This window comes from Rhizophagus irregularis, chromosome 28 (assembly GCF_026210795.1).
Source record: "Rhizophagus irregularis chromosome 28, complete sequence".
Classification (NCBI taxonomy): domain Eukaryota; kingdom Fungi; phylum Glomeromycota; class Glomeromycetes; order Glomerales; family Glomeraceae; genus Rhizophagus; species Rhizophagus irregularis.
Window position 1 is genome coordinate 2,741,872 of NC_089456.1, and position 25,354 is coordinate 2,767,225.

General features: G+C 25.1%; 5 protein-coding genes across 5 annotated transcripts; 2 read left to right on the forward strand and 3 right to left on the reverse strand.

Annotated features, from left to right (window-relative positions):
* Positions 1–971: 971 nt before the first annotated feature.
* On the forward strand, positions 972–1,401 carry OCT59_019237 (uncharacterized protein; the record flags this gene model as incomplete). The annotated part of the gene is made up of 2 exons (XM_066135886.1): positions 972–1,101; positions 1,175–1,401. The coding sequence occupies 2 exons, from the start codon at positions 972–974 to the stop codon at positions 1,399–1,401; spliced, it is 357 nt and encodes a 118-aa protein (XP_066005136.1).
* A 2,948-nt stretch (positions 1,402–4,349) lies between these two features.
* Positions 4,350–6,202, reverse strand: OCT59_019238 (uncharacterized protein; the record flags this gene model as incomplete). The annotated part of the gene is made up of 5 exons (XM_066135889.1): positions 4,350–4,462; positions 4,543–4,869; positions 5,303–5,414; positions 5,492–5,708; positions 6,195–6,202. 5 exons carry the CDS (start codon positions 6,200–6,202, stop codon positions 4,350–4,352), a joined length of 777 nt encoding a protein of 258 aa, XP_066005137.1.
* A 2,997-nt stretch (positions 6,203–9,199) lies between these two features.
* Positions 9,200–12,452, reverse strand: OCT59_019239 (uncharacterized protein; the record flags this gene model as incomplete). The annotated part of the gene is made up of 10 exons (XM_025320992.2): positions 9,200–9,429; positions 9,877–9,988; positions 10,060–10,276; positions 10,435–10,444; positions 10,663–10,716; positions 11,087–11,140; positions 11,246–11,768; positions 11,843–12,012; positions 12,086–12,149; positions 12,222–12,452. 10 exons carry the CDS (start codon positions 12,450–12,452, stop codon positions 9,200–9,202), a joined length of 1,665 nt encoding a protein of 554 aa, XP_025170017.2.
* Positions 12,453–18,029: 5,577 nt separating this feature from the next.
* Positions 18,030–22,989, reverse strand: OCT59_019240 (uncharacterized protein; the record flags this gene model as incomplete). The annotated part of the gene is made up of 6 exons (XM_066135890.1): positions 18,030–18,533; positions 18,612–19,258; positions 19,338–22,296; positions 22,377–22,543; positions 22,639–22,699; positions 22,777–22,989. The coding sequence occupies 6 exons, from the start codon at positions 22,987–22,989 to the stop codon at positions 18,030–18,032; spliced, it is 4,551 nt and encodes a 1,516-aa protein (XP_066005138.1).
* Positions 22,990–23,236: 247 nt separating this feature from the next.
* Positions 23,237–25,321, forward strand: OCT59_019241 (uncharacterized protein; the record flags this gene model as incomplete). Its single annotated transcript, XM_066135891.1, has 3 exons — positions 23,237–24,824; positions 24,903–25,237; positions 25,316–25,321. The coding sequence occupies 3 exons, from the start codon at positions 23,237–23,239 to the stop codon at positions 25,319–25,321; spliced, it is 1,929 nt and encodes a 642-aa protein (XP_066005139.1).
* Between the last annotated feature and the right edge of the window lie 33 nt (positions 25,322–25,354).

The window sequence follows — 25,354 nt, forward strand, 5'->3', positions numbered from 1 at the left end:
AACAAGGAGATCAAAACGCTCAAAATAGATTAATAATGAAACTTAAAAATAGGAAATAAAGAACATATTGCTAAATAAATAAAAAATATTTATTCTAATATTTAAATACTATAATAATTATTTAATTTTATTTACTATTTTGTTTTTTAAATACTGTTAAGTCCCTATAAGAAATATGTATACGGAAAGGATACGTTTTGTATACATTTTATGTACGTTTCTATAGATTCCATATACAAATTCCGTATATTTAATAAGCAATTCATTTTTGAAAAAACTAATGTATAAGAAAATGTATACGGAAAAAATTAATCATGCGGAATGTATACGGAATTTTTAAACTTAACGGTTAATATATTTAGAAGATAATTTTACAAAAATTCCGTATCATAACACGAAATCACATGATTGTTTATTGTTTTGTTATGATACGTTTTTTGATTTTATATAAACCCTTACTTTGATGAGTTTGATCTTCCGATCTTCCTTTGTCTTTCCTTTCCTTTCTCTTTCTCTTGTCTTATTTTTGTTATTTTTTCTAAATTTTTCTTCTTACTTCGTCACCCCCTTTTAAAAACAAATTTTTTTTTTTCGTACCTCACTTTAAAAAAATTTTTTTTTCGTCACTCTCCTTTGAAAAAAAAATTTTTTTTCGTCACTCCCTTAAAAAAAAATTGTTTCTTTTATTCCCACTCTTCTTTTTTTTAAAAAAAATTTTTCTATTTCCTCTTTATAAAAAAATTTTTATTTTTCTAACTTTGACGTCCTCCCTTTAAAAAAAAATTTTTTTTTAACTTTCCTAACTTCGTTATCCCTCTTTTTAAAATAATATTTTTTTTGGTTTATTCTTTATTCCCCTTTCTTCTTTATTTATATTTAATTTCATAGGCCAGCAGATTTTTTTTGTGAGAATATTCAGTTTCTTTTTTCTTTTTTGTTGATCAGTTTGGGAGTCCTTTTCTTTTTGTAGGATGATTCAGGATTTTTTTTCTTTTTTTAGGTCAGTTCAAATTTTCTTGTTTTTTTGTAGGTTGGGTTCAGATTCTTTTCTTTTTGTAGGTTGTTTCAGTTTTGTTGCTTCAGAGTCTTCTTTTTTTGTAGGTCAGTTTTGGATTTATTTTGTTGTTTTGGTTTCTTTTTCATTAGACGCCTCATAATTCTTTCTTTTATGTAGGTCAGACATTCTGGAGTTCTCTTTCTTTTTTTGTAGGAATGCTGACCTTTGGTGACTTGGACGATTGCAGATACTATATGAGGGGGGGTTTTGTTTCCAATTTTTTTTTTGTTCTTTTAGGTTGTTTGACTCCAAATGAACCTGAACTTGTTGCAATAGGTGGTTTTAATAAGGAGGGAATTTTCATAATGTATTTGTACTTTGTTTATTTTTTATTTTTTATTTAATTTAATAAAGTGAAATTAGATTTATGTAAATACAATTATAGTAAACTGTAATACAAATAGTAAATTCAGTGACCAAATCGTATAAATTTCGTGATAAAATCAGTGATCAAATCATGTAAATTCCATATAAATTCCGTATCCAAACCATATTTTTAGTGATACGGAATTGTGCATTTTTCCGTATCCTATTATGATACGTTATTTCTAAGGAAAAAAAATCGTATAAAAACTTTATAAAAAACGTATTCAATTTTTTTATAGGGAGTTGCCATTCATAAATTTTAAAATTTAAAAATTTATCTCATAAATTAAATAAACATTTTCATTTAGTGATCATTGCTTATAACTAACTATAAACAGATTTATTTTTAATTTTATACATTAGGAATGGTTTTATATACTTATTATTATTTTGATAATTTATATTTAATAATTGAAAGTTATAAATAAAAAAGAGATTATTTAAATTACAAACTAAGAAATTTGTAAAATATTTACTACTCTAACTGTTTAAATAATTCTTAAAAAAGAACACAATATTTAATATTTTGATAAAATATAAAAAAAGGAATTATTTAAGAATATTTTACTATTACTCTAACCTTAGTGTTTAAATAAATCCAAAAAAAATAAAATAAAGAACAATTTAGTTCTGTTGAAAGCATGATATCAAATATCACTTAAAAACTATAAATCTTTTATTAGAGACACAAACAATTAGTTAATTTTCGTCTGTTTTAATATATAAATAAATAAAATAAATATGTATTAGTTATATCCTGGCTAATTAGGAATAAGTAAAATTTTACTAGGATCGGATAAATGATCAGCCGATAGGCTGATCATGTTCCGATTCTAAAGTAAAATTTTACTATTCCAATTAGCCAGGATATAATTGATTTATTCCCTGCCATTTACACAATATTAAAAATTTGTTTTATTGTAGTATATCACGTGTTAATCAGTAATTATAAAATATAGTTTATTGTTGCATCCTAATTTCTTTCACCTGCTATTTTTATTTTTCCATTTTAAAAAATGAGTCAAAATTTTAAAAAAGCTTCAGAACTATTACACTCAAAAAATAATATTGACGTTACAGATAAATTAAAAGAAAATTTTACTCATTTGCAGAATGTAAATATTTCTAATATACACGAAATTTCAAAGCCATCTATTCCCAAAGAATCATATGAACGTCCTTCTTTAAAAACTCTACAAAGATATGTCACTAAAGCAAAACCTGAAAATACCAAGAAAAATACTAGATTATGGTTCTCCAGATTTGAGGAATTTGTGAATGACACACAACCAGATATTGATTTATTAACTCTTTATGATAAGAAGGTTATTGCAATGTTGTTATGCGAATTTATTGTAATTATTAAAACAAGAGAAAAAAAGGATTATAAAGCAAATTCTCTATACAATGGAATTTGTGCCATAAATAGATGTTACCAAGAATTGTTTAAAGATAAAGAGCCATTTAACATACATGAAGACTTTGAATTTGGGGCAGTTCGTGATACATTACATACTAGAATGATTGAGCTTGAAGATATTAACAATGGTAAATATAATGGTGCTGATGCTCTTACAGATGATGAAATGGTCAAGATCTTTGAGCATCCTAACATGTCAAATGAAACGCCAGATGGATTACTTAAAAGAGTTTTTCTATGGGTAGGATGTTGTACAACGCAAAGAGGAGGGTCGTATTATAATCTTATGGCTGAACATTTTAAGGAACGTGATGATGGAGGCTTTGATATTATTACAATTCATGATAAAACCCATCAGGGGGGCTATTATCATCGACCAACCTCTAATCAAACACCTACACATATTATTCCTCCAGATGAATCTAAAGAATGTGGCGCATGTTATGATATTAAAAAATATCTTAATTTACGACCAAAAAATGCTGAAAAAAATTTTTTCTTCATGTTAATAAAGATCCTGAAGGTAATATTATTTTTATTGAGATATGTTATTAATGTAATTAATTTTTAATTGCTTATTAATCTATACTATTAGATATTAAACTGGGAAAGTGGTATTCTTCACAGCATATGGGTCGAGATAAACTATCCAGAATGCTAAAAGAAATTTGCACCATTACTAGTATTGATTGTACAAATAGAAGAGTCGTAAATCATTCCTTACGAAAACGTACTGCCCAAAAATTAAATGATGAAGGGTTGGATCCTCAGGCTATTATGAATGTAACATTGCATAAATCTTTAGCAGGGTTAAATTTGTAAGTATCTTATTTTTCCAATTCATAATAATTTTTTATTTATTTAACTTTTATAATCACACTGTATTTTTAGGTATCGTTCACAAAATGAAATTCAAAAATTAGAAGTCGCGAAACTAACACTTCCAGGCGTACACAAGGTATTTTTCTTTTTCTAATATATTTATAATTTCTTTTTTAATTTACATAATATTTATTATATTAATAGGATACAGAAAAGGTTAGCGACAATATTGCAGGGTATGTGCACGAAGACAGTGATGAAGAAAATATAAATAAAGTTGACTCTAATAATGAATTTCACTCATCTTCAAGAAAAACACTCTCTGAAATTCAAAATATTTCAATTCCTCTGAAACGTAAAGATAAAAACTTAGAATTGGCTGAAAATTTTAAGCTTAAATTCATTAAATGTGCTAATATTACCATTAATATTACAAAAGAATAATTTTTATTATAATTTGTTATTTTAATAAATAACTTGTTATTGTAGCATAAATAATAGTATAATCAATAGTATAATCAATAGTATAAAATAGTAGCTAATTTTAGTGCAAAATCTCCTAGGAACGGATAAATAAATACATATAAAATTTGCTACCCAGTAGGTATAACTATATTTGCATAAACGTGTAAATGGTGTCGATCAGGGGATAATAAATGTTAATTAATTAGCAAGATTAATTTTTTATATATTATAGCACATACCTAATGATCCGCCCAAATCTTTAATTATACAATCATTCAAATCTTCACTCTCACTTTCAAGAATTTCATTCAACTTTTTACTAGTATTTTCATCTAAATAATTCAATAAATAAATTAATTTCATATAAATAATTTGCAAGATTAATTTTTTTATATATTACTATAGTACACACCTAATGACCTTGGATCTCTAATTATATAATCATTCAAATCTGAATGACTTGAATGATATGCTTGTGAATCTTCACTATCAAGAATTTCATTCAATTTTTTACTAGTAAAATCAAGTAAGCGACTTTTATAACATGCTTTAGAATGAGATTTAGTAGCAAGATCATTATGCCCAATTGGTGCATTAATAAATTCCATAATGTTGCTTTTTAATTCTTCATTAATTCCATCATCAGAAGGACGGAAAATCCAATTCTTAATAGCATTGTTCACTTCTGATGTAGATGGCCTTTTTGATGGATCTTCATTCCAACATTTTTTCATTAAATCTATATAACATTGTGGAGTATTTTCAATAATTTTAGGACGTTCACCTTTACAAATACTTATACTAAGTTGAAGATCATGTGCTCTATTATTAAATGGTGGTACTCCAGATGTAAAATCCCACATAATCATAGAAAAACTATATATATCACTAGTTGGAGTATAAGATTTGCCTCTTAAAACTTCAGGAGCCATAAATGGTATAACACCATAAATATCATACTTTTTCAACAACGATTTTACAGGTTGACATAATCCTAAATCACTAATATAAATTTTATCCTTATTCTCATCATTATTATTAAAATATTGCCATCATGAAAATCACAATGAATAAGATTTTTTTCATGTATAATACTAAGTCCAGAAATAATTTCGTGCAACATAAATAATTTTTGATTCCAATTGTATTCGTTAAATTTTCTCTTAAATTACCTTTATTTGCATAATCCATTACTACCATATATTTTGAAGTATTTGGATCTTCTGTAAATCCATAAAAGTATATAATATCATTCGAACTAAAAACACTTGTATGATATTCCCACTAAAAAATAATAATAATTTATTAATATAAATAAATCTTAATTTAAATTAAAAATAACAAATAATCTATTATCATACTTCTTTTAAAAATTCATTTAAATTTTCATTTAAATTCTTATGGCATTTAAGAATTACTTCTTCATCTCCATTATTCATTAACCAAGTAGCTTTATATATAGTACCAAACCCTCCTTCATTAAAATATTCAACATTTTTAAATTTGTTATAAGGAATCCATTTTAATCCATTTCTAAGAATAAAATCATCTACAATTGCATTTTCACTTTTACCAAATCTATAAATTTAAATAGTCAAACTGATATTATAGCTTGTATTGTAATTGTAATTACACTAAAATAAATTATTACTTACTCTAAATTTAAATAAGAATTTAATGTAATATAAATCTTAGTTTTTGGATAATTATATATAATAACCTATAATTTACAACTTACCAACTAAAGTAACAGATATTTTTTTAAATGAAAGAATTTAGTTACAAATAAATATTATATAAAATATATAACAATAGAAATATAATATCTTACAAGCTATATCATAAATAATTTTTAAAATAAAGAAATTAGTTTAAATTATAGAAAATTTCTAAGTTTACATGGGGTGTTTGTACACGGGTCATATAAATATAATTTTTAATAGACTAATTTTTTGTTTTTTAATTTGAAATTGAATGCTACCAACATTATACTCTTTTACTTTTTATTCTTATTATATTACAGATAAATATGGGCGTGCGTCAGTTAAAAAGGGGGAAATCTACGTTTTCATAATTTTGAGAAAAATGAAATTAACTTATTTGCAAGAAAAAACATTTTGCTTTCGTGCGTCAGTTAAAAGAGGGGAATTTGGTGGCTAAACTTTTATCCATATCATGTGACTTCACCTTCATCATTTACGTCATGCTATTGCTAAATATATCAATGATCGTCAAATAATCAAATGATCGTCCCTATAGCATATTTCAGTTATTTGATTTTATTTCGATAATTTATTATGCTTATTGGCATACAATATTAAGTGAAAATAGTGTACATTGATGGTTTACACAATATAAGCCAAAAACCTCAAATTTGGTTTTGAGGTAGATTTCCCCCTTTTTAACTGACGCACGCCCATATACGTATTTTCACCTGCTCTGCAAGTTTACTTAAGGCATTAAAGGAGGTTTTGAATGCCGTTTTTAATCTACTAATATGACCCGTGTTTAAACACCCCGTGTACAAATAGAAATTGCCTAAATTATATGTAAATATTATATAAATAAATAATAATAGAATTAAATAAATAACTTGTAACTTACGATCTATTAAATAAAGAAATTAGTTTAAATTATATGTAAATATTATATAAATAAATAATAATAGAATTAAATAAATAACTTACTCCCTGTATTATTTAATAATTTTTTAAATAAAGAAATTAGTTGGTTTAAATTATGCGTAAATATTATATAGATAAATAATAGAATTAAATAAATAACTTATAACTTACGATCTATTAAATAAAGAAATTAGTTAGTATAAATTATAATTAATAATAGAATTAAATAAATAACTTATGACTTACTAACTAAAATAAATTACAAAATAATTTTAAATAAAGAAATTAGATAGTTAAATTATATGTAAATATTATATTAATAAGTAATAATAGAATTAAATAAATAATTTACCAGCTATATTATTAAATAATTTTTTAAAGTTAGCTTAAATTATATGTATGTAAATATTATACAAATAAGTAATAATAGAATTAAATGAATAATTTACTCCCTATATTATTCAATAATTTTTAAATAAAGAAATTAGTTAGTATAAATTATATATAAAAATTATATAATAAGTAAATAATAGAATTAAAAAATAACTTACACCCTATATTATTTAATAATTTTTTAAATAAAAAATTAGTTAGTTTAAATTATATATAAATATTATATAAATGAGTAATAATAAAATTGACTAAATAACTTACACCCTATATATATTTAATAATTTTTAAATAAAAAATTGGTTAGTTTAAATTACTGTATATGTAAATATTATATAAATAAATAATAACAGAATTAAATAAATAACTTATAACTTACAATCTACATCAGGAAATTTGTTTAGGCTAATTTAGTGTAAAATTTCGAAATATTACACTAAAAACGTAATATTACAAAAGTTTACGCTTTTAAATTTAAATAATTATAGTAATTTAAGAATATCTCACTATCTACTGATCTAATCAAGACGATCTATAGCTCATTGGAATCAGCTCACCAAGACGAATCGAATGGTGGTAAAATCGCATCTTTACGTTCGATAGATGGCTTTCTATTAATTTAAAACTTTGTTGTATACTATAGAGCGTTCTATTAACTGTAGAAATGCGATTTTACTAACATTCGATTCGTCTTGATGAGCTGATTCCAATGAGCTATAGATCGTCTTGATTGGATCAGTAGATAGCGAGATATTTTTAAATTACTATAATTATTTAAATTTAAGAGCGTAAACTTTTGTAATATTACGTTTTTAGTGTAATATTTCGAAATTTTACACCACCTTCGAAATATTACACTAAATTACGCCTAAACAAATTTCCTGATGTCTTTTACTAATCGAAATTCATCAAGTGACATAATGAGGGCCAAAAATAATTTAATGCTGGCTAGGATAAAATCGGATAAGACTGTTTTATCAACATGACTTCAGTATATTGGTATCATGAAATTTATAATAGGTATATTTTAATAAAATCATTATAAGTGAATTTGGTTTAAAAAAAATTCGCTATTAGTTAAAATTGGGTTATCTCGAATCATTATATTGAGTTCTAGGTTATGGGATTAGAAATTAGTACAGTATATATTGCTTGACTAATTAGATGAAAAGCATTGCAGAATATTGAGTTTTGATTTTTGAAAATTATTAAAAGAATGGTTTTGCATGTTATTATATTTAACTCATTTTATTATTTAGTCAAGTGATCATATTAAAGCTTTATAGTTTAAAACACATAACTGTGGTTTTAAATTGATAATTTATTTAATAATTGAATAAGTTACAAATAGGGATGCCAACGGTCGGTTCGGTTCGGTTTCGGTTTTAAAACTGCAGTTTTCAACCAAAACCGAACCGACCGCAAAACCGACCGATAAAACTGAACTACAAAACCGATTACAAAAATACCGCAAAATCAAATAAAATAATGCCATAAAGTATCAATTATAACTTTTTGAATAATATTCTTTGAATTTATGTAATTATTTACAACAATAACGCCGATGTTGTGATTTTTTCAGAGAAACGAAAAATCACGTGATCAACGCGTAAATTCGATAATTTCAAAAATGAGAATATTATACATAAAAACACTAAAACAATAGTTTTTAATGGTATTCTCAATAAACAAAATCATTTTTTTTTTCCGGAATATATTAAAATTTACAATTAACCGATCGGTTTTTTGATCGGTTTTTTTTATATATAAAACTGACGGTTAACCGGTCGGTCTTGGACTGAAACCGAACCGATAACCGAACCGGTAAAAACCGGTTATGATCGGTTATAACCGAACTTTTGGCATCCCTAGTTACAAAAGAGCACAATTATAGGAAACCAATAAATATTCTAGCCTAATGTTTAAATAAATCAAAAAATAAAGAACAATTTCTGTTGTATGCATGATATCAAATATCACTTAAAAAGAGTAGTATACATTTTAAAAAAAAAATTTCACCAATGATTAATGAAATTTACCTTACTTATTTCACTTTCAAGAGTTTTCATTCAAGGTAATATTAAGCAAGCGATGAGATTCAATAGCAAGATTGTTATACCCAATCGGTACATTTATAAATTCCATAATGTTGCATTTTAATTCTTCATCAATATCTTCAGCTTTTGTTTTGTCAGGAAGAATAATCCACTCTTCAATAATATTTAAAACTTCTTTAGAAGATGGCCTTTTTAATTGATCTTCATTCCAACATTTTTTCATCAAATCTATATAACATTGTGGGGTATTCTCAACAATTTCAGGACGTTCACCTTTACAAATACTTATACTAAGCTGAAAATCATATTCTCTACCAACAAATGGTGGAACTCCAGATGTAAATTCCCACATAATCATAGAAAAACTATATATGTCACTAGCTTGAGTAAAAGGTTTAGATCTCAAAACTTCAGGTGCCATAAATGGTGTAAGACCAAAAATCTCATCTTTTTTCAAAAAAGATTTTACAGGTTGGCATAACTCAAAATCACTAATATAGATTCTATCTTCATCCTCTTTATCTTTATGAATAAAAATAATGAAATCTTGTAAACAACAATGAATAATATTTTGCTTATGTATTTCATTAATTCCGGAAATAATTTGGTATAATATATATAATTTTTGTTTCCAATTATATTTAATTATTTTTGTTAAATTTCCTCTTAAATTACCCTTATTTGCATAATCCATTATTCCCATATATTTCAAAGTATCTGGATTTTTCGTAAATCCATAAAGGTTAATAATATTACTTGAATCTAAACAACTTCCATGAAACTTAAACTATATAATAATAATAATAATATATTAGCATAAATAAATTATAATAAAAAAAAAAATATATGATATCATACTTCATTTAAAAATTCATTCGAATCTTCATTTAAATTCTTGTAACATTTAAGAGTTACTTCTTTATCTTCATTATTATTTAACCAAATAGCTTTGTATACAATACCAGATTTTCCTTTTGTATAATATTCAACATTTTTAAATTTATTATAAGGAATCCATTTTAAATTTTTTTCAAGAATAAATTCATCTATAATTTCATCTCCACTTTTTCCAAATCTACAAATTTAAAGAATTATAATTATATTATAGTTCGTATAATAAAGATTTGAAATTAAAAAATATTATTAATGCTTACTCTATAATTTAAATAGGGATTCAGTATAATTATAAATTTAGTTTATGTATAAATAAATGAATGTACAACTAAAATTTACAACTTACCAACTAAATAAAGTAAATCACCAGATATTTTTTTAAAATATAAAATTTAGTTAATTAAAGTTATAAATACTGTAAACATTGTATAATAATATATAATAATAGATATAACTAGTAATAGCTTACAATCTAAATAATCATCAAATAATTTTGTTTTAATTAGTTTAAATTATACGTAAATACTATAAAAATGTATAACAGATTACAGAAATTAAATAACTTACTCTCTATATTATTATTCCTACTCCTTATATTATTAATCTTTATATTATTACTTCCTATGATATCATTAAATAATTTTTTAAATAAAGAATTTGGTTAGTTGTAGTTATACGTAAGCTTTATAAATATTTAATAATAATATTAAATAATTTGTAACTTACTCCCTATATTGTTAAATCATTTTTTAAATAAAAGAACTTTGTCAATTTGAATTATATATACAGTAAATAACAGAAATGTAGACAACATGTAACTTACACCCTGTAAAATTATTAGTCATTAATTAGTGAATAAAATATTATTATAGAAGTTTTATACCGATAAAATTAAATATATTACTTACAATCTAAATATTTAAATAAAGAATATAGTTAGTTTAAATTGTATGTAAATATAAAATAAAAATGATGGAATTAAATAACTCACCATCGAAATATTTTAAAGCCTCATCTCTGAAATTAGGTTTATGTGAAGATTCTCCTATAAATGGCGAAGGCGGCGAAATACATAAATATAAATAAATAACATAAATATATAAAAAGTTACTAAATATAGTAGATGTTGAAAATCCCTAGTTAAACTTACTTCTTGAATTTACAATATCAGAAATGTTTAAATCGTTTAAATCATCATTATAATCAATGTTTGAATTTTTTATTTCATTAATATTAGACTGTGAGTATGGTAGCGAAGAAAAATCCTCAGTTTTTAATTGACTTAAAGTTTCATATACTTTTTCAATATCGGGTCTTAACTCTGGTTCGCTATCCCAACATTCCTGATAAAGTTGTTGATATTTTTGGGGTGTACCGCCAATTGGTTTTTCTCTAAGATTATTATAACTGATATGATAAGCTAGTATATCTCGTGAACGGTCGGAAAAAGGACATTTTCCGCTTGAAATCTCCCATAGCAAAACACCTAAACTATAAATATCAGACTTTTTATTTTTCTTATATTTGTCAGACTTGATACATTGTGGTTCAATATATTCAATTATTCCCATTTTATTAGCTATTGAATTAGTTGCAGCTTCTGCCAACTTTTTAGACAATCCAAGGTCAGCAATTGATAATTTTCCATTATTTACTAATATATTTTTTGAATGCTATAAAAACAATGAAATGATTAGATTGTTATCATAAACAAAATCACAAACAATAAAATAAGTACTCTTTTTACCAAGTCTCTATGAATTATTCCTTTAGAGTGCAAAAATTTCAATCCACAAGTAATATCCAATGCCATTTGAATTTTATCTTTCCATTCCAACGAAGTAAATTTATTTATCAAATAATCTCTTAAATTTCCTTCATTAGCGTATTCCAACACCAAAATATAGCTTCTATAAACTATTAAATAGGTTTAAAGTATTGTTAATAATTTTTATTTTTTTAAAAAAAAAAAAATTTTTTTAACGCTAACCTTTTGTTATCCCTAGAATATGATTGACATTTTGATGACAATCAACCTCATGAAGGAGTTCTAACTAAATGGTGAAATAAAAATAATTTCGTTTTTATATTTTACATATAAATTTAATAAAAAAAAGGATTCTTACTTCGTTGACAAACTCTTCATCAATTCTCTTGAGTTCATCTTCTTCAATGTTTGAATATTCATCAACAAAACTTTTTAGTGCGACTAATCCCGTATTAGCCAATTCTGCTTTATACACCCTACCGAAAGTTCCTCTACCAATTTCAACAATATTACTAAATTCATTATATTCAAAATAATGAATATATTTATCTTTTATCTTTTTATCAATCCATTTTGCCAACAAAGTCATTTTGTCATTAAAGTTTATATAATGCTGAAACTTTAATAAAAAAAAATAAAAAAAAAAATTTCGGCGTTTTTGAAGTCAATTCACAACAGCTGATAAACCAGTTATTGAAGTACAAAGTACAAAATGGAAATTTTTTGCCCATTTTCGACATGGTTTGATGTCGATCATTTGAAAGCCACGCCGATCGCAATTTTAAACACGTGAGAAATTTTTGACACTGTAATAAATCATGTATATCGCTTCCATTTGTGGATAATGTCGACCAGCATTACATAGTGCCGGCCCTGGAGAAATGCGTAGAGCTAATAGTAAATGTGTAATGCTGTAATGCCGGAATTATTTAGTGAATTTAATAATTGTGAGGCGCAGTATTATTGAATGTTCCACGTGTAACATCCGTAACGATGTAAAACTATTCTTATGTTTATATTTAATTTTATATTTTTAGTATTGAAACTCCCGGATCATGAGTATAAACTGAGTCATATGTAATGTTTAGTATTACATAGTTCATTATATTTTATATTTACTTTTTCATCATAAGAAAAAGGCAAAAAGAATCGAAAAATAATATAATGGGTAAAATCATCTATTCTCTATAAAGTGGCTGTGTTATAATTTCAAAGTGCCACATTAATTAATTTTAAAGGTTTGATAGAACTTATTCATGAGGGGAGATTATCGAAGTTTAATTTTAGGATATAATTAGATAGAAAAATAGAAAGACCAAGCATGATTATTTTTGTATGGTATAGATATTCTATTATTGAATAAAGGATTATTTTTGTTAACGTTCAATGTGGTAACGACCCATACCACAGGATTGAGGGCATATTACCAGTATTTTGTGGATTAGATTTCACATTTTTTAATCTAATCATGATTCCCAATTTGGATAAAATAACAAAGTTATTTTTTTAAAAAGTAAATCACCATTTTTAATAATTTATTCTTTCTTTTTTTTCGTAAACTATATTTTAATTTATCATTTTCTCTTTTTGTAAGAAAAAAGTTCATCTCAGTTTTACAAAAAAAAAGAATTTTCATTTTTGACTTATCTTTTCCTCTTTTTGTAAAAAAAAATTATCTCAAAAAATTAATATCTTTATTCTTTCGTAAAAGAAAATTCCCAATATTTAATTAAAGTTACATTAAAATGATTAAAATTAGTTATAATCCATAATAAATTATGCACAAATAATATATAATTTCGTCAATTAAAATGATCAACACTCATGATACAATCGAATCATTTTAGTGAATTCAATTCATTAATTTCGATGGAGACGTTCTATACATTACACAATTCAAATTAATTAATACAGGGTAATCTAAATATCACAAAATTTTTTAGATTATAAATGTTAAATGATATTTATCTAACTGTTGATAATCTAAATACAAAATTCAGTTTTATTTTATTTTCAAAAAAGATTGTGGTATGGATATTAGAATATTAAGAAAAATACTATCTTGAATAATACAGATGGTCTCTTTCCTTGCTCGATCCTCCAGACAATTAAACTGATTCATGGTATTGTACTTATCATCAAGAAATTTATCTTTTACTATAATCTAATAAAAATTTTAATTTTAAATATAGTAATTTCCTTTTATAACAACAAGATTAATTACTATTAGTATTATTTAAAAAAAAATATTTTTTGGCTTGAACCGAAAAAAAAATAATTAAAAAATTTTTTTAGTGGTTTGAAAAAAAAAGTTCGAAAATAAAAATTTAATTAAATCTGTATAAATAATTCAAATTGTGTAACATTGAAACACATGATGTGTCTGCGCCTGATCTATTCCGCGTTTATTATGTGATTGGCTATCAAGTAATATATTTCCGGTTAATGAAAACATCAGGGATATGCAGTTTTTCCTTTAATGGTTAAATCAACTAAATTAATTTAATAATTTTTTTATTTATTAATTCTTTCCATTTTCCCGGTTTTATGAATCAGATTTTTATTAAACTTCTTATTCTTCCGGTCTTTGAAAATCGGTTTTTTTTATTAAATTTCTTTATTTGTCCATTTTTTTTAAAAAATTAATTTTCAATATCAAAATTTTATTTTTTTTGCTCATTCCAGTTTGTGTTGCTACGGTGAGCACCTTGTTTCTAATGTTTTTTATCATTATTTTTTTTTACTAATATTTTCTTTTTTCCTAATGGGGTTTTTTCTGTTCTTTTGCCTTTTAGGTTAGGATCGGCAAGTGTCGAGATATAATCGAAAAAAATATTTTTTATTTAAATATGTTTTATATAATTTTTTAGTTAGAATAAATATGATTTTTTAAAAAAGTAAATCTGAACACTATACCGGGGGATACCAGTATTCATGTGAAATTATAATCATTTTTTCATTTTTTTCATTTTCTACAACCTTTTTTTTTTTAATTTTACTCTCATATCATGATTTTTTCATTCTTACATTTCTTTTTCAATTTCCGCGAATTATTATTCGTTTTTTTCATATCTTACAACTTTTTTTTCATTATTTACAATATACTCTTTTTGTGAATTTCGAATTGGTGTGACCGTCGATTAATTTCTATAATAATACTGATTACAAAAATAAAATCACGTTTTACTATAAATACTATGAATACGATCATTTGATCTGTGTAACGCTAAGCCACCATCATATAAACTTCACCTTTTATTTTTGTTATAGCTTATAAACCTATTCCTAAAGACCCGTTTCCTAAAACGATTCCTATGGATTTCAAAGTTTCTTAATAATTCCAATTTCCAACCAAATAACAGATAATACCTTTTCATTTTATTGTTATAAATTATAATTTCTAATTATATTTTCGTTTCTATCTATTTTTTTAATTGGTGTAAATAAGCTGTATTTTTTGTTTTTGTTGTTTTCGGTATTTTCGGTATTTTTTTTATAGATAAAATATATCACCTGATCGAAAACGGCGATAAAAAGAAATTAGAAAAAATTAGTATTGTTAAAAAAATTTATTATAAATTTTTTTTTTCTACATTTTCTTTAATAAATTTTTCGGTTGTTACTTATTTATGTAATAATAAATTTTACGTACATTATTTATGTAATAATATGTTGTTAATTAGTACAAACTATTTGCAAATTCACATCAACGCACATTTATAAATAAAGGAAGAACGTTTACAAATAATACGAAATATAAAGAATTTTGAAGAAAAAAGAATAATTATAATGAAGACAAACTAAACAATCTAAGATTTTATTTATCAGAATTTATGTCATAATCATCAAAAGTTGGATAAGCTAGAATCTTTATCTTCAAATTAAATTTATTTGGTACATTCATAGAATCAGTATTATTAATTTTTGAAATTATTACTTTATTATAAATTTAAAGATTATAGACAATTTCAAATTATAATTGGAATAACGGATGATTTTTTAGCATTATTCACAAATTTCGTAATTCCTTTCATCTCATTAAAGATGAATCCTATAGAACATAATAAATGTATCATGAACATGAAAGATGATATTATGAGCTCTCTAATAGCTGCTATTATATATTATGGTATTTGTTTTTCATATCGAGCTATAATAATTAAGCAAGCATCATTTAAAATGTCAAATTAGAATATACTTTCATTTTAATTGAGCGATCATAATATGTTACTGGCTAACTGCTAAGATATTGTGTTTATTCAAGTATAGATGTTTAGAATACTGGTATTTAATTAACGCGGTTTATTTCATATTAACAATTTTTGGAATAATTATGTCGTTAAATCTTTTATATTATTAAAATTTTCTTAAATCATTTAGATAAGTATTACTAAGTCTTTACCCATTCATATTTGTTTATTTTACGCTTTCGTAAATACTATTCACTATTGGACCTTATATTAAAAAACTCATTCTATTTTGTGTAACATATAGTTTAGCTCGTTTAGCAATGAATTTTGAACCTGAGAAAGATTATTTGTCTGGAGAGGAAACATCTGGAGGGAATATTTGAAATTTTGAAAAGATGGAAATCTAACTGGAATTTTATAGGTACAAAAGAAAATATAATTGAAAGACAAATAATGTGAGAAATGTGATAAATGTAATGTAATTAGAATAAGAGAATTAATAGAAGAGAAGAAATAAATGAAAATAATGTTGAAGAAGAATTAAATGATATAGTTTATAAATTAAAGTGAAGATATTAAAAAGAATATATTTCAAGCAAATAAAAGAAGAAATTTATAAAATAAAATTTGAGAAGAACAATTAAATAAATTAAATGAGATAAAATTTAAAACGAGAAGTATAAAAGATGATATGGATTATGTTCATAATATATTTAATAAGATTTTTTTAAAAAAGTAATACAGTATTTTAGCGTTGTATTTATTTATTTCCAGAAGAGATGGTTCATTTCTTGAAGTTAAAGGAAGGAAAAAGAAAAGAAATATAACATTTAGACATTTAAATAATAAATAATGAATTAATTAGTATATTATTAGCATATTGTAGATTAAGAACATTATAGATTAAGAACATTATTGTATTTTATTTATTAAAGATAATTTTTATGATATTATATTTCAAATATTATACTAAAACTCCTAGGAATTACGCGCAAAATATCAAAAGATATGTTAATAATATTAAATGCGGTGAAAGAATTCTACAAATAGGTTCTTAAGTTCGTGAATTGAAGCATTTTGGTATCTCTTATTCTGAATATTTCAAGGTCACATTCGTTCAGAAAATGAATACGACTCCGTTTGTGACGAAGTTGTGCATAAATTTAGGAATTTAGGAAGTTGCGTGAATTTACTTCGTACCACTTGAAAATATACGAGATGGGGACGGCTTTATCGGTTCAGTTTCGGTTCAATGAACCAGAACGAGTCGAACTGAGCCGACTTGGTAGAACCGACTCTTCAAATTCGTTGGTGATATTCTTAAATCAAAAAAAAAAAATAAAAACCTAGCGTAAAATTTCTACCAATAAAATCCTGCATTGTGACCCATGTAACATATTCCAGATGCGATGATCTTTATTTCTTAAAACACGGATTTTTTTATTTTAAAAAACACTGATTAAAAAAACGAATTTTTTTATAACACATTTTTCTGAATTTTTTTACGAACTTTTTTATTTAAAAAGCGAACCGAAAGATTTTTATGTCAATATAGCTATATAGCGCTTTTATTGCTTTTTTTATTCATAACATGGTATTTGACGATCATATCACGTTCAAATTTTAATTTTATTTTATTCTAATTATGGAATTGTAAGTTGCAACAAGTGAAAGGTTCAAGTCAACTCAAGTCGGTTCAAGTCGGTTTAAGTCAGCCTGAAACTGAACCGAGCTGAGACCGTAAGCCGACTCCAAAACCGTGCTTGAGTCACTTCTTCGTGGAATTTCCCATCCCTACCTATATATCACACTTTTGATTATCAATATATATTACTCTTCAATAAATTGAAACTTAACTCGTTAAATTTTTCTGAATTAGATAGAATGTAAAAGTAATTACTTTTGAATAATTATTCTATGAATTATATTTATCACTCTTTTATAAAAAATAAATAAATAAATGTACAAAAAATACATTAATTCTTAAGGTATGGATTTTCTAATATTTGTGTAATACTGGGTCTTTTGCTATCGTTTTCAGCTATCATACACTTAACTAAAATAGAGACCTGCTCATCGTCAATATCTTCGCAAACTTTAGTTAAATTTAATTGTTCTAATTGTTTCTCGGAATTATACAATAAATGGGTTTTATTCAAAAAATAAAATATACAACCTAAACTAAAAATATCTATACTTTGTTTTACTAATAAAGTTTCTGGGTGATCTTTAGTAGTATAATACGTGGAAGAGGTAGTAGAAGAGTATGAAGGTGAGTATGATGAATGTGACGCTGATGATGATACGATTTGTTGAAAAAAGAGTAGTTCTGGTGATGTAAACCCTAATTGTAATGGCTGATTATATTTATCGGAGTGAATATTATCACCAGCATTTTTTGAATATTCAAAGTCACATAATTGTATTTTGTGAATCTTTTGATCCTTACATATAATATTAGAAGGATTCAAATCCATATGCTATATTTAAAAAATGATAAATTAGAAAAATTGAGAATAATGAGAATAATTAAATAATTTAAATTTGAATTTACTTACTACTACACCTTTATTATGACACCACTCTACAGCTTTACAAGTACCCAAAAGTACACTTTTTATATGTGCTTCATTATCACAGATATTATTTGCGATTTCATCTAAAGATTTTCCGAAATACCTCGTAATTATGAAGTATTTTTGTCCTTCAGCCGGATTCACAGTTATTTCCTCCAACTTTACGGTGTATTTCGACGTAAGAGCTTTCAAAAAATGAATTTCATTTTCCCACCTTGAACGAGATTTATAAAATTTAACTACTATTTTATCTGAGGTGACTATATGTCGACCCAGATATACTTTATTATGCTTTGACTTTGATATTGGAGAAATTAATTCATATCTATTACATATATATGATGATAATGAATTTGAATTGTCGTTGTTAATTGTGCGTGTGTTAGGATAGATTGTATTAGGTATTGGTGGTAGTTCTTTATCTTGTGGTATATTTGGGAGAATGTTTTGTTTAGTACTTTGATATAAGTCGCTTTGGAACTTTCCATCACAATCCTCGTGAATAAAAGATCCATTTTGATAATCTTGTAATGAAGGTGACACCCCACTTCCATTATTAACATTATAATAAGGTTCCCCGTGACTTAAATTCTTGTTTACTATTTGTTGACTGGTTGCTTTAATAAATACTAAAGTTATGTAGAATATAACAAAAATGGTTAACCGAAATATATGATAACTTATGAAAAAAAAAATTACTCGAAATACCTTTATCATTTGGTTCAAGAAGTGATTGACTTGTAATAGAATCATCATTTCGAATATTAACGGAAACTTCATTTTTATTGCTTTCATTAAATAAATTTCTATTGAAATTTTTCTCACTTAAAATATGTCCTATTAGATCTAAAGGACATTCCCTTTCTTTGGCATTATCAACTTTCAAACTTTTGTAATTTGTTGATAGAATACATATGCGTAAATCTACTTCATTTGTTACACAAGCATTATCTTCATGATCGGAATCACTATTAGACGAACTTGCATTTGATTGAATTTTACAAGCTGATTCAATTTGAACGTTAATAGATCTTTCTTTCCATTCAACTAACTTAACAATATTATTATTTTCATAACTTACTGACGAATGATTTGCATGCGCGAAAAAAGTATATCCTTTGTGTAAAGTAAAGGAAGTTTCAATAGGATCATAGTTAAACTCATTAGGTTGCAATTTAATAGATTTTTTAATATAATCAACCTGCAATTCTCGATTATTTGGACTAAATACAGATACCTGGGAGGGGTTTCCAATAACAACCCATGAAACATAACATTTTGTTATATCAATACTTGTTTCTTCTAATTTTTTTATTATTGCATAAAATCCATTGAAGTCATATAATCCGAAATTAATATAAATTTCTTCTAATTTTGTATTAGTCCCTGAAATGATTAATCCAAATACTTCATAATCTTCACTTTCTAACGATAATCCAAAATTTATGCGTTTGTAGTTCTCATCATTATCATTATTTAAGCCAGTTAAATCAGTAATTCCCGTTATTATAATTTTGTAATTATTTATTAATATATCATTTATTTTTCTTTGTTGATTTTCTTTAAGAATTTTATAGAGAGGAATGATATTGTCGAATTTAGTAATTTCCAAATGATTATTCGTATTTTGAATCCAATCATGTAAATCATTTGTTTCAATAATTCTTCCCTTTCGTGTTAAAAGACGTGAAATATCCAAACTATTTAATGATTCAAGCATTTCATCAATATCATCGACATCATCAACATCATCAGATGAAGAGAGATTTGGTAAAATATTTCTAAGAGACCCTCCCAAGATAATTCTTTGTGAAAATAGATGACCGTATTCATTAAATACATCTTGTAAAGCTTTCAATGGTTTCATACTATTGAGAGCTTCCTCTATAACTTGCTCAAATATTTTTGTAGGTTTTACATTATCCATATTTAAGAGAATTTCATATTTCTCAGATTTGACTATAACATGATCATACCCCTCATAATTATTAACATTATTTTTAACAAGTGGAAAAGTGGAAAGCCCATAATTTTTAGCATCACTTTTAACGAGTGGACGAACAGAAGGCTCATCATTAACATTACTTTTAATAAGTGGAAGAGAAGAAAGCTCATGATTATTAATATTACTTTTAATAAGTGGAAGAGTAGAAAGCTCAAAATTATTAACATTATTTTCAATAAGTGGAAAAGTAGAAGGCTCATGATTATTAACATTATTTTCAATAAGTGGAAGCTCACAATCGTTAGCATTATTTTTAATAGGTGGGAAAATGCTGGGATGTTCATTTGGAAAAATATTATTGGAGACTAAAGCAAGCTCAAAATTTGTTGACGGCTTAATAATTTTCAAATAAGATTTATTACAATGATTGACTTCAGGAATTTTAACAATGTTAATAGGAATTTTCCTGCTAATTTTTATTTTGTCATTTTTATTAATTATTAATCCCCGAAAAAGATTAAAATCTCTGGTCCAACTCATTAAATTATCATTCACAGCATCTCCAACCCACTCTTCTAAGCTCAATTTTTCTCTAAAATTAGCGATTCCAGGTTGCTTTTCTTTAAGAGTTTCAAGGCTTTCATCTACCAATGATGTATTGTGTTTCAATCGAGAAATGAGGATGAGGTCATCATAAGAAATTATATTAACTATTTTGTTACTATTCAAATTATTCATCCAATTGGTCAATTCTTCACGGGTATTTAATTTTTTCCCATCCGATGTTACTAATTTTGGTAAAAGATCCAGAGTGACTAATTCGCTAAATTGGATTTCTGTTGAATATTTAACTGAATTATATACACAGAGCAAATAAAACTTTAAAATATTGGCTTGTACCGTAGTTGCTAATTTAAAATTCTCAATAAATAATCGATCCCCAGCTAAGAATCTTCTTGCAAGAAAATCACCATGCAATTTATGTAATTTCTTTTTATCATTTGTACATTCTATAAAGGATTCTAACAAATTGCCCTTATAAATGATTTCGGCAACTGGAAAATTAATGCATGTGTCTAAACTGGTATTTTTAAAATTAACATATGTGTATACTAAAGGTTGTCCTTTATATAAATTCACTTCTAATTCTCCGTCCTCAGCAATAACTGCTTGTACGCTTGGTTCTCCATTTAAAACTAAACCATGATTCAACTTGAATTGTTTAATTATTTGTTGCGTTGAACAATTAAATAATTCCAGAGTAATTTTTGCAGCATGTGATGGTGATGGTTGTTCACTAGTAAATGAAGATAATTGAGATAACTGTAATTTTATTCGAGATAAAATTTCGTAAACTTCATTAATTTCATGTCTCATATTGGGATCATCCTGCCAGCACTTTTGATAAAGTTGTAAATATTCCGAAGGTATAAAAATAATTGGTTTCTCTCTCTCACCATTTATAAGTTTATTCTTTACTTGAGCTAAATCAAATTCCTTTTGTATATACTCAAAAAGGGGAAAACGACCACTCGACAATTCCCATAAAAGAACGCCTAAGCTATAAATATCAGATTTCATATCTAGTTCATAACTTGGATTACGAAGATACTGAGGCTCAACATAAGCTATATTTTCGGATGTAAGTTCCACCGTTTGTCTGAGTAATCTTAAATCCGTTATTATTATTATACCATTATTAACCAATACGTTGCGCGCATGCTTATTGATTAAATAATAAATTAGTTAAGGCGTTAGACGTTAGATAACTCAAGAATTAAAATCAATAAAATTCTATTTACCAAATTACCATGAGTTATTTTTTTGGAATGTAAGCACATTAATCCACGAGTAATATCAAGTGCTATTTGTAATTTGTCATACCATTCCAATTTATTGATTTTCAAATAATCCCTTAAACTTCCTTCGTTGGCATATTCCAATACTGATAAATAATTGCCATTTGAGTCTAATTATTGTTAAAAAATTAAATGTGGTCAATAAGTGATAATTAGGTTGTAAAAAATATCAATATTTATTGTATTATTAGATTTAAAGACGGACTTTTTGTTAACCCGAGAAAGCGATTGATATTTGAATGATCAATTTTACGTAAAGCTTTTAACTGTATTGTAAAAAAAAAAAAAAAATTTATTTAAACAATTTATTCCTCTTTATAATTAAAATTAATAGTATTCATACCTTGGAAATAAATTCTCTAAAATCACCTTCACTAATCTGTGAATTATTCAAAATTTTTAATACGACGGTAATTCTTCTCTTTTCCCAATTTGCTTTTAAAGTTCCATGGATTTTTTTGTCAATTTTTTCTAAATTTCTAAATTCATTATAATCAAAGCAATCAATATCTTCTTTATTTACCCTTTCAACAATCAATTCTTTTAAAAATTTCATTATGAACAAGAATTTTATTTATGATCGGCACCTGAAAAAAAAAAATAAATAGGTAACAAGAGATCGGCACTCATTTACTATTAGGCAGAATTACGTCCAAAAAGCAAAGATCTACACATTATTGACTGCACAAACTCCGCCTAACCTATTGTGAAACATTTACCGCAGATTCTTTTTTATTTTACTAAATCAGGAATGCAATATAAATATGTAACCGAAGCACTATAAGCCGGAACATTTGTTTAGAATGTCTTTGGAAAAAATTATAGTCTTCATTAAAATTGTAGAAAATTCGGCATCATTACAAAGTCCTATATTAAGAAAATTAAATCAAAATGATCGTTTATCCAAAATTCGTAAAGAACTTGAAAATAGTGTCATTGATGATATGCTATTATTTTCAAAAAAAGTAAACGACGAATTCAGTGTGTTGGAATATGAGGAAGAAGAAAATTTTTATCTAAAAGATGTTATAGATGACCAAAATATTTTATATTTAAAACGAGTTTATTGGAAATTTTTGAGTAATCAACTCAAACTAGATTATGGTAGAATTATGAGCTTTGATGGAATTAAAATAGCTAATAAACAAGCATATTCAATAAATAAATGTGAACTGGATGAAATTGATAGTTATAAAAAAGGTCAACTTGAATTTGAATCAAAAGAAGACTGGATAAAAAAGACTAATTTATTTGTTGATGTCGATGGGATTAACATAACGGATTTTGCGAAGTTAGGGTTATCAGTCAGAAGTTTACGTGATAAAAGTTTTAATAATGAAGTTATGTCAGCTTATAAATATATTGAAATTGGTAAAGTATCATTGAAATTCAACAAAGAGGATTTAAAATTGACTGAAGAATTTAAAAATGATGTGGTTAATGCTATAAAATCTAAAAATTCTGAAGAAGGATTTGAGAAAATTACCGATGATTATGGTCAATTTATTCCAACCGAAGTTATTTTGGGAGGGAGAATTTATTTCAAAGATATTAAAAAGTTGTTAGCCAACTCCGCAGATACATCTAATGATGCTTCTGTAAACATAGGTATCGGATCTTCAAATGCCAATGTAGGGTTTAATTTTAATAATTCAGAAACAACATCAAAATTTTATAATTTTAATCATATAAAATTACTTGGAGGAAAGCATCCTGATGATGAAAATTTTGATGAAAAAGCTTGGATTGATTCTTTGAAGGATTATCAAAATTGGAATTGTATCGAATTCAAAAATCCCATTAGCATTTTTCAACTATTATCATTTGATGATGATTTACCAAATTTACCAGATGATTTACCTGATAATTTACCTAATGATTTACAAGATTCACGTAAAACAATCTACGAATCTCTTGGAAATAAAATTCTTTATACCAGTACTGAGGGATGTGAATATTTTTTAAATAAACCCGGAAGGTTCCGAACTTTCGAACTGAAGAATATTCCACGAAATATCTTACAAATTGTTTATGACAAAAAAGCCGATATCTATGCAACAATTTATGATACCAATGAAAATTCAAAAAATGTTTTTTTTAATTGTAAAATCTTAAGAGAACCAGGTGCAAAACCAAGTATTATAATTCACGGTATACAAAAAGAATTTAAGCAATGTAAATATAAATTAAAAATTAAGATAATGATAATTGGATATGATACAGATTTTAATCCCATACTTTCAGATACAAGTGTTGAATTAATTAAAAATGTTTATGATCCACAAAACTCTTGTGAATTTTATAGTATACCATTAAAACAAAAACTTGATTCAATGCTGGAAAAAAATATTCCTTTCTTTGGAATTCCTGTATTAGAAAATTTTGATTTAAGTAAGTCCCTCATCATAGGGCATAATTTTCGTATTGTTGATGGCGAATATAAAATAGATATTTTTTCTTATTGTTTAGAAAAAAAACGTTACGTTAATTTACCCAAAGTTACTTTTTGCACATTCATTATTTCTAATTATCCTACTTCTGATTCTTATGAATCATTTCCTTTTAATTTCAAATTATTGAAAACTCCATTTGTTGATCTTAATACTAGTAGTATAAATCCAAAATGTGTTAGTTTATATTTCTCAAAAAATAATGATTATAAACCAATTTTTTTGAATCAAAAAATTAACCAAATTAAGGTAAGATATCTTGATTGTAAATGTAAGAGAACTTGCTTTATTTGTAAGCATAAAAAAGTTAAAATATCAAAAAACGAAGTTGAATGTATATTGTTTGATCATAAGGTAATATTTGATTGCTGATTTGTTTATTTTTAATAATATTTTTACTTATTTAAATTGTTTATTATTAATAATTATTAGGAATGAATAAACATGTAGTTGAAATGAATGTATTTTAGG